The sequence below is a fragment of the Molossus molossus genome, unplaced genomic scaffold (assembly GCF_014108415.1).
Source record: "Molossus molossus isolate mMolMol1 unplaced genomic scaffold, mMolMol1.p scaffold_m16_p_18, whole genome shotgun sequence".
Taxonomy (NCBI): Eukaryota; Metazoa; Chordata; class Mammalia; order Chiroptera; family Molossidae; genus Molossus; species Molossus molossus.
Genome location: NW_023425353.1, coordinates 58,317,918 through 58,328,592, shown reverse-complemented (window position 1 = coordinate 58,328,592; position 10,675 = coordinate 58,317,918). Strand labels below are relative to the sequence as shown.

Sequence of the window (10,675 nt, the reverse complement as noted above, 5' to 3'; positions counted from 1 at the left end):
AAAGGTGCAAGTATAAAAGAGGAGCTGTAACTACAATGCTGCAGAGATTAAGTAGCTCAGGGTCAAAGTTCACTCTTTGTTCTCTAGAGGTGACTAGTAAGGCGGGACAGCCCTGCCACCAACCTGGTGTGTTGTTTTAGTCCCCAGGATTCTGCAGGCCCGGCTTGTAAAGAGATGATTGAAATTCCACTTTAGCTCTCACTCTTGAAAGCAAATTTTCTAAAGAAATACCTCCAAATACCTCTCTGGGGAATTCCCTGGTCCTGCGACTATCGTCCATCTTGCGATGCTGACATGGACTCAGGTAGAATCAAATCCCTCGAGTACAATTTCCAGGGTACCATGGGCTCCCAGGAGGCCCCCCTGCTCATGAAGCTGAGCTCTGCCCCAGGCTCTCCCAGCGAGTGGATCACTAAGCCTGGCCTTCTGAGCCATCAGAACTAATGGGACGGCTTCACGTACAGGCATGCCTTGTTTTATTGTGCTCCACAGATGTTGTGTTTGTTTTGTTTTGTTTACAAATCGAAGGCAAGACCCTCCAGCAAAAAGATCACGACTTGCTTTGCTGTGGTGTTTGGAAATAAACACTATCTCTAAGGTGTGCCTGTATTGTGGACTTAGGGACTTTAAGGGAGTTGTTACTTCTTTTCCCAAACAGAAGTTGCTCATCTCCGACGACCCTCAGTGGGTGTGTCTCCAGTAGGTAACATGGCACGTTAACCTGCACACTGCCCTAAAACAGAGGTTCAGATCGAGAAAGCTACGTACTCAGTATATGATTCCAGATTGTGTCCTCAACATGTGACAGTTTAGGAGGAGCCCTGATTGTTTTAGAGTGTAATCACCTAGTCTCTGGAGGCCGCAAACAGATGTCTGTGTTTACATTTGAAGTAAATTCCTTCTAATAACATCGTGGTAGATCGCAAGTGAGGTGGTTTTATCTTTCTCCAGGGCAAGACTGTTAAAGTGTTTTCTGGTCTCTCCCATGTAAAAACAAATCGTGATAGATTTTTATGGATTTCCATAATAAACGGCTGCCTAGATCAATTTCTATATAATATGCAAGGGGTGACAAAATGAAACCTGTCAGCTGGTGCTTGGATGACGCCTGCAACAACTTAGACCTCCCATAATTCACTGTGAACTGCCAGGAGCTAGCTCGTTTATTAAGTGGCCACAAGGGGGTGTTAAAGGACTACGTCTCTGCCCTAATCACACCTGCCCCCTTTCAATCCTTAATATATGGTTCCTTGGGTACCCGATGCTGTTTGATTTCAACGATCTTGGTGTGTCAGGTATGTTGCGAGTGGTTCCCACGGTCTCATCTAACATGTCAATGGCAATAAAGCACTGAGTGGACCTCTGTGATCAGGGAGTGAATGGGTCTTTCTCCTACCTCAAGGTTTTACGCTTCTCTCTCAATCCTTTGTCCCCCCAGGACTTGTCATGGTTGAAGTGGGTGAAAGTACTGTCTGATTCTCTCTGCTCTCCAGACTGCGTGCTGTTTCTTGTCCAATGGACTGAGGAGGAGGGTCCTGGGGTCCTGATAAGAGTGGGTGAAGGACACATGGAAACAAGCCCCAGGGTTGCAGCCAGCTTTCCAGACTAGTCTGTAGGCCCAGAGGCCCTGGGAAACTCTCCAGGGTGGGGCAGATTCCCCGTAGGGGATTTTGGCGTTGAACCTGAGTCCCCGTTTGTGCCTTGAAGGAATGGTGCCTATCTCTGTGCGATTCCTTTTTGCATGAGTAAGTCTGAGATGAAGATACTGCCCTGATCCAGATCATGCCCTTCGGGTTTGGAAACAGCCACGGACCATGGCAGCTCCAGGGCTCCTCCCGATAGGTTCCAACCCACTGAGGAGCCAGTGCTGGGGCTCAATTGCCATTAGCTTCTGCATGTAGGTCACCGAATCCCCACGGGCCACGTCACTGAGCCGTGTTGCTTGGACAGTTTGGCGTTCCCTCCACTACTGGCACTAATTCCACTCCAAATGGCGTTCCAGGAGTGCAGAAATACCACCCCTTCTCGCAATTTGTGACTCTTCTCCAAGCTTCCATCGTCCAGATAAAAGGGATTGAATGCTGGCACAGCACGTGGAAGGAGCCGAGCTGAGGGCCCCGACGTGGCTTTGCTCCTGCTTCATTCACTTGGTCCCAGACAAGCAGTCTCCTGGCTATCACCTGCCTGTCAGGTGAGGTCAGCTGGCTGCAGTCCACTGCGAATGAGGATTCCCTTGCTTTTAGCTACAGCAGAACCACGCCTCCCTCGCTCCTTCCCACGTGGAATTCTGGCTCGGTGCAGGGAACCCTGCCAGGCCCAATGGAACGGGTCTGTGTGGGCGATCTAATGAGGATGACTTTTTCCTGAACTCTAACTCACCCATTCTAGCAGGGGCCCAACTGGTGCCAGGTGGCACACAGAAGTGTTACCATTCTGTATTTTTCAAGTTATTTTTGTCAACTGCTACCCTGCCTGGGACTCGAACTGTTCCTTCCACAGGACCGTATCCAGCATTTCCAGGCCGGTTCAGAGAACACGACAACCAGCTCCGAGCAGGCCGCGCAGGCTGCTTCCCAGGCCTCCCTCTGCAGCGGGCCAGGGCTCGAGAGCACAGGACATCCTTGCCAGTGCACCTTATACCAGGCTGTGCTTCAATCGAACACGTTTCCTAATGGCTTTGCCAAGACTTCTACAGTCTCAAAATTCAGGGACGATTCTCTACTTGGTATCTTTTGTGCCCTGAAAATACAGATCACTTAAGTGAATATCAAAATCTTCCCACATGGGAGGCACAGGGAAATACGGGTAGTTATTTCTGCTGCACTGGTTAAATAAATGTTTTCCTTCCCATTCCACACTGCCAAGCCCTTTAGCCCGAGGCGGACAAGGGCGCTTAGCCCTGCTCCCATGCTTAGGCACCCGAGGCTCCCGGTCGGCTTTCCCACACAAGGGGGATATACTAACTTCTGCTTTGGTAAAACTGCAGAAATGTGTATCCTTAATTATGTTATTTTCATTGCACTGCTCAAAGACAAGGAGAGGGTGCATAATCTGCTCTTACTCTATGGTCTGGGACTGCCCTACAGGGGACAAGTCCAAGCTGGTGTCAGGCTCACAGGCTGAAGGATCAGGAGGGGTGCTCCTCACAAAACCCAGTTTGCGCAAGGCCTTCGATCCCACCCAATGGGAGCGGCCTGACACTGAGTGGAGACCTAGAGCTTACCGATGGGGCCAAGATGACGGTCTGATCCTTGCCACCTACAAGGCTTCCCTTGCCACTCGACCTCTTTCTTCAGGCCTCACAGTAGCAGGTGATTCAGTAGGAGGCAGCAACGCTTTAATGTGTCTGCTGTATCATTTTCAGAAACCATTTCCACTGCACCTCTCAACGAGAGGTGGAATCGTTACACAATGTTACAGGCAGAAGTGAGTTGGAAAATTCTCCCACACATCTTGATCTTTTTGGTCAAATTATATTAATGTTTATCAGAAAGGAACTTACCAAATTCGGCATTCTACTTTGGTGTACTTGCTTAATAGTCTCAATGTCTCTTGATTGGAGGTCGGATCAGGTAAGAAGTAACCATACCTATAAGTGTCTTTAAGAGGAAAGTCTCTGGGGACCGACCCCCCTGCCCCGAAAAGCAGAATCATCAAAATAGGATCAAGGGGTACAAAATGCAGTGAACCAAGTGACAGACATTTTCTACACCATCATCATCCCACTGTACTAAGCTAAAAAGTATGCACTTAAGGTTGCATTTTGTCTTCGCTGTGTTTTAATGACATGGCTTGTGTAATGAACAAATAATTACTACTCAATGAAGCAGAAGTTTGAAACTCAAGATGAGCTGCAGAAATCTCGAGTAAGAATTGCAAATCATATTTCTTGCCTACCCAACCCCCACGTGTGATCGCACATGGCTTTCACTTCCTTTGGTGAAACACACCAAAACCACGATGCCGTGGAAAAACACGGCTTTTCTGGCTAGAAGCACTGGGCTGGCGCCCAACTCCGTCACTTTCTAGCACTCAGGAGAAGTTAACCCAGACCCTAATGCCTTCCAGCTGTAAGGTGGTATCACTGTCACCCACACTTGAAGGGCAGTGCCTATGACGACATTTATGTCACAAGCCTACCACATTATCTGTCACTTAGGAATACTTATGTTGGCAGTGTAGTAACATACCCAACAAAAGCATATAAAAAAGAATTCTATGTGCTAATACTTCAGGTTAAATTATACTTCACATTATTATTTTTTAAAATCCTCAACTTGAGGATATGTTTTCATTGATTTTTAGAGAGGGAGGGAGAGAGAGAAACATCCATCAGTTGCCTTCTGTACTCACCCCGACCAGGGATCAAACCTGCAACCTTGGAATGTGCCCTGACCGGGAATCGAAGCCGAAACCTTTTAGTGTACGGGAAGATGCTCCAACCAACTGAGCCACCCAGCCAGGGCTACTTCGTATTATTTTTAAAAATTTAACACTATACTCTGGCAGATTCTCTGCCCTGGCTGAGTTTACATTCCTTGTTTCTGTTCTTATTTTTAAGTAAATGAAGAACACAGGCTACATGTAACAAATGATCTTCTAACTTTGGATTTTACAGGCGCTGAAGCTAATTAGAAAGCTTACAGAATGAGAATGCCAATTGTGAAAAATAAATACATGTGCACTTTACTTGCTTAAAGAGCCTAACTCCTCACAGAAGAATTCATAGATTTTTTTATTGTTAAGCTGCAACATACATGGTTTAATACAACAAAAAAAACATTTAATCAAGTGAAAAGTAATAAACTGAACAATAAACAAATAAACACTCAAAACAAAATATTTTCCATTGGAAACATGTTAAGATGAATACGGGGTTTCGTTACCATCTTACTGCAATTTTCTTATGTGTTACTAGCCTACATACCCCATGTTTTCTGTAATCATGCAGATGTGAATGGAAGTTTGAAGAATTAAATAAATGAAAAGTCCGTTTACTGCAGAGAATCATTTCACAAGGTAGCCAAACTGGATTTAGAGGATAAAATTATTCAAGAAATTCTCCACGTACTTAGGTTCATTTTAGAATCCATGAACCTTCAGCTGTTCCTCCTTGACAATGCCAACCTGCAAAATAAAATTTAATTTAGCAGAATCACGCTAAGGAACATATAAATTCACCCCTAAGAAAACATGAAGCAGCCATTAAAAAGAATCACTGTTAATAACTTATTGCAACATTTTTTTTGGTAGCATCAACTGTTAACAAACAATTCAACTCACATTTGAATACCTGACCTGCCATAGAACACCCTGTGTAGATGCAGGAAAGATCAGGGCATGCTAATGACAAAGCAATCTCAAGGCTGCACACGAAGCACCCAGTCACTCACCTCCAAGAGAAACTGGCAAATGTTTTTCCTTTGGTCACCTTGAAGCTGAATAACCTCTCCGTATTCGGGATGTTCAATCACAGTACCATTACAGGCAAATTTCTGGAGAAGTATGTAAATGTTCAACACGACTGAGTCAAATACAATGAGGTTTTATTTTCACCATAAGACTACAATGAACTACTCAGTAGGCTTGACTACGTTTAAGACACAAGTTTGTCTCAACTCCAAAGTTAATTTGAAATGAACCAGCAGGTCACATAAAGGCAATAATTTTACTTGAACCATCAAGAACAAAATTTTTTCACATATTGTTTGAAGGCCATGTGAACCATAATTTAAAATGGGAGACCAGACATAAATAGCTGAGTGTTAATTAGGAGAATGAGAGTTGTCCTGGATCCAATCATTTCCAGCCATACTGAGAAGGTATGGACCATAATCCAATTCAAGGTGAGCACCACTATCTCTATTTTAATCTCCCCTAACACCTTTACCTTTTTGAAAGCTTTCACAAGTTTCTTTTTGTCATAATCATCTGCAATGCCCTGAACAGTAGTCAGTGTCTTCCTGCCGTTCCGTTGCTGGATTCTTATATGGATGTAATCCTCAGTCCCTGCCGGGAGTAAGTCGTCACCCTTAGTTGCATCAGCAAAGGGGTCTGCAAAGGGACACAGAAACATTAAAAGCAGAAAAGGTCTTTCAGCAAGCCATTTGCAGATATAAGCTGCACTACAGTCTAGACGGTCAGCAAAGAAGGTTCTAGTGCCGCTGCTCCTTTTGCCGGGGGTGTGAGGGGTGGGGGTGGGGCATAAATAAAACCTCCAAGAGACTCTCGCAAAAACAGAACCATTTAAATAGGCATGCCCACGGACCTCCGAACAGAAAATCCTTGCTATAGGGGGCCAACAGTACCGTCGGGCATAGCCCCCTAGTGAGACAGGAAACGTTACAAACCTTCATTTTATGACCACGATAAAACGTGCGTCATCCCGACCTCATTCGGATGACAACAGACACAGGCAAAGACGCCCACCCCACTCGTGTCACCGCCCAGGCTCCGTGCAAGAGTAACGGCGGCCGCACAAATGCACAGGCACAGAGGTGCGTGCACGTCTATCCAGAGGCGTCATTTCAAATGACTACGAAGGGGAGCAGACGGGGGCACAGCGGCGGCCTCGGCGTCTTCTCGGAAGCGGCCCGACACCTGCGCAAAAGCGGCCGGACGCCGTGCACGCGATGCCCGAGCCCGGCGCGGGGTCGCCGGCGGGCCGCAGCGATGTCGGGGCCCCGCCGGCTCGGGCGCAGCGCCGGGGTCCGGCCGTCCTCGGGGAGGGGTCGCCGGGGGGCCAGTCGCCATTTTCTGGGCGCCGAGACAAAGCCCCTCTCTCTCGGGGTGCGGGGACGCGGAGGGCAGGGAGCGGGCCCGCGGGCGGGGCGGGGACGGCGGCGGCCGGCCTTACCGAAAGATTGGAGGTTCTGGATAGTGGACATGCGATACTAATGTGAGGCCGGTGAGGGGATAAAATTCCTGCGGGGCCCGCCCGGATCACCGTGTCAGGAGGCTGCAGTGGCGAGAAAACGGAAATAAGGAAATGCTTCGCCCCGGGGCTGGGATGCGGCTGGAGCGGCGGCGGCGGCGGAAGCCGGGAGGAGGCGGAGGAAGAGGCGGCGGCGACGGCTGCGAAGACGCGAAAGAAGAGGCGGCGCTGCGGCTTCTCCTACAAAATGGCCGATGGAGACTATTTAGCCGAGCCCACCGCCCCTCCCACGTGCTCGCCCGCGCCAGGAATCCTGGGACTTGTAGTTTCCCAGAGGCGACCGCGCTCGGAGAGCCTGGGGCGGGTGGGCTTCCGGGACCGCAGTTCCCAGCAGGGAGTGCGCGGGCCAGCGCCGGCCGGCCGGGCCGGGCACGGGGCAGGTGGGCAGCGCTGCCCCGCTGGAGCCCTCAGGTCTGGGCTGTCCTCTCCGCGCGCTCGCACGCCCTCCCTCGACTTCCATGCTCTCACCGTACAGTGGGCGCCGCGGGGTCGGTGCTGGGGCTAATCTCCATCAGTCACCCTAGAGGCCGGGGTAATTAGTAAGTAAAATTGGGGTGCAGAAGCACAACGAGCCCCTTAGCCCCCGCTTTCGACTCGGTGGCCGCCCCTCGCACCTCCCGCGTTGAAATTCCAGCCTCCCCTCCCCCGCGTTGCAGGAGCCCCGTTAGCTCGCACCGGGGTTCGCGGTCGGAGCGTCCCCCAGGGTTGGGCCGCCTTCCGAGTCCCCAGCGCGGTGGTTTTCAAACTGCAGCATGCACCTCCCGGGAGGCTCAACAACACACAGATCGACAGACCCAAAGTTCCTGCTCCAGGAGGTCTGAGGGGTGACCTGGACGTTTGCAAATCTAGCGAGCTCCCGCGTGACTCTGGTGGTGCTGGTCTGGGACCACGCTTCAGAACCACTACCTACCTTCGCCAGGGGCCTGGCAGCCAGGGGGCCAGGGATGTGTCAACCGAACATCCCAGAAAACTAGCTTGTCGACTTGAACATGGAACCTTGAACAGGATAGGCACCTTCTAGAAATTGAGGGTGAGCTCCCCAAAAAGGTTAATTGATGTAGAATCAGGGACCAGAACGGTGTCAAGCCACACACTGAAAAACAAGCCCGAGACTTTGGGAATGGGCTCATCCAAGCAGGGCTCCCTTGGCTGGCTTTCTGGAAGCTGAGAGATAAAATTGAGGGATTCTTCACTGTGTGTGTGTGTGTGTGTGTGTGTGTGTCCACACGAGTTTTGTGAAACCCGTGGAGCCTGTCTCAGAATATGCTTGAAGTGCATGAAATAAAACAACTAGGGTTACAAAGGAAACCAGTGACAGTGAAATTAAAAACAATACATTGATAACATAGTATTATTTCCTTACTATTGCATTAATTAACAAGATTTTTAGCAGCAGGTCTAACAACTAGAATTGTAGAAGGTGATAAAAGATACTTTGAGATGCCTGAAACATCAGAAATATGAAAACAATATCAATGACTTATATTGGGGCAAAATGACAGGTTCTTTTAATGCTACTGTGATGTTGCCAGCATTCCTAATGAAGGAAATGCTGAACGTTACTTAGATGTTAGTAAAGATTTAGGTGTAATCCTTTTTCCTATCCAGTTTTAGGAATTCTCCCCCACCTCACTCCTCACAGTTTATCCTGGAACAAGGTATCTGCAGACTCCAGGTTAAGAATATATGGATTTAATAATCTTTTGTAATTATGGTGGTGATAGGTACCGTTTAGTGCTTACTGTTCACCTGTTGTAAGGTTTATATACAACATTATTAATCTTCATAGCCATTCTATGATGTAGTTATTACTCTGTTTAACAGATGTAGAAACGGGGCTTTGTAGGTTAAATAATTTGCCTAAAAAATCATATTCTTAACTCTCAGGAATCCAACTACACTTTTGATCCTTTGGTCCAGATTTAAAGAACACATTTATTATCCAAACCAAGGTGTGAAGTTTTAGAACTGGTTCCAAAACAAGGAGAATTAAAACAAAAATTTTGTTGTTGTGTTGATTACAACAAGTACAGGAGTTTCTGTTCTTTGGTCTTATACTCTTATAAGCACGCTTTAGAGTAATTTTTAGTACTAGTCACGATGAAGTGTAGAATAAAGAAAATGCATCTCTCTTTGTTTTCTTTCTAGCTGTCCAAAACCATTTGATATTACATAGTTTCTTAGAAGGAGTCAAGGGTGGTCCAGTGAAGAAAAAAATAAACACTGAGAAGTTAAAAAATATCCAGAAATCTTGGGGTTTTGTGGTCATTACCCCTGTCGGGAGAAATCCTCCTTTCTTAGACCTAGTGTTTACCTCAGAAACCCCCAGGAGTTGAGAAATCTTCAATCAACTCCAATTATGAATATAGGTTAGGCACAATTGTATTATCTTAGAAGCCCTCCTGCCCCTCTGGTCATTCAGAACCTTTGTCTTTAGACCTGCAGAGTCCAGTATAGGAATCACTTGCCACGTGTGGCCCGTGAGCACTTGCAGGTATGGTCCACATCGAGATGTCCTCCAACTATGAAGTACACGCTGACCTTCCCAAGACGTAAACCATCTCAATTGCACCTGCTTCTTTTTACTTTTTAAAATGTGGTTACTGGAATATTTAAAGTTCCTTGTAGCCCTAATGCTGTTTTTGTCCAACAGCACTGGTCTAGAGTGAAAGCATTTAACCTATATGTAAAGTTATAAAATGAATAAGTTAAAGTATTTAAAATCTAGTATTTTTAGTTCTAAATGGTACCAGTCTAGTTTAAGGTGATGATTTCCCACCTTATTTCAGAAGGGAGTTTTATCACTAGCAGAGAACAGTAGTATTGACTAAAGGAATCGGGAAGGATTAAAAAAAAAAAAAAAAAGGAATAGCTGAAAACTAAAAGCTTCCAAAGCTAGAGCTAGACCCCCAAACTAGCTTAGTGTCCTAATGGTTAAGGGAACGAGAAAAGAGCTAGAAAATCCATATGTCTACAGGGTGAGGACATACCAGTTGTGCAGGAGGAATGACTTTGCCTGGCCCTGAACCACAGGAGATATTTTTCTGGGGCCCTCATAAAGGGGACACTGTGATGTATTGGACAGCATCCCAGCAGTTTGCCTACCATGAGGACAATGGTGAGTTTTATGCAGCTGTTCCTCATATCTGCTAGTGAAGAAGATGTGCTATCAGGTTAGGGCCTTGGGTCCTCATCCATCCACCACATACAGTAAGAAAAGGCTCTAGGGTCTTTTTACTGCCTCAGTGAAATTCACAGAGCTGGACAAACAGTAATTTACAGGGTGTCTGAAAGTCAAGAAACATGGGGATGGACACATTTATAGATGTTAATTCATTATACTTTCAAATAATATACTCTAATGATTTTCTTCAACCTCCAAAAAACTTTCCAAGTGAAATACCTCTAAATTTAAAGCAGTAGGTCCAATCTATCTTTATTCTAAAAAAAAGTGTAATAAGTACACTGTATTTCTGGATCTTTTGGACACACTAGTATCCAGGTCAGTTAGAAAAACAATCAGTGACAATCTCATTATCATGAATACTTGATTGTTATATTAACAATGTGTGATACGAATGAAATACTTAAAACATGTATATGACAAGAAGGACTTGATTCTTTTACTTACCATAGAACACACTAAAATTCTGTTACAGAAAAACTCATTATCATCAATATTCATGTAGGTCAAAAGTAAAAGCATGTCCCTGGAAACCTACTTAACTACTGTGAGAACTT

General features: G+C 46.4%; 1 protein-coding gene across 1 annotated transcript; it reads right to left on the bottom strand.

Moving 5' to 3' along the window:
- Nucleotides 1-4,664: 4,664 nt before the first annotated feature.
- On the bottom strand, nucleotides 4,665-7,134 carry EIF1B (eukaryotic translation initiation factor 1B). The gene is made up of 4 exons (XM_036267008.1): nucleotides 6,857-7,134; nucleotides 5,891-6,054; nucleotides 5,394-5,495; nucleotides 4,665-5,127 (listed from the first exon to the last, which is right to left on the bottom strand). The coding sequence occupies exons 1-4, from the start codon at nucleotides 6,885-6,887 to the stop codon at nucleotides 5,083-5,085; spliced, it is 342 nt and encodes a 113-aa protein (XP_036122901.1). The 5' UTR covers nucleotides 6,888-7,134; the 3' UTR covers nucleotides 4,665-5,082.
- Nucleotides 7,135-10,675: the final 3,541 nt, after the last annotated feature.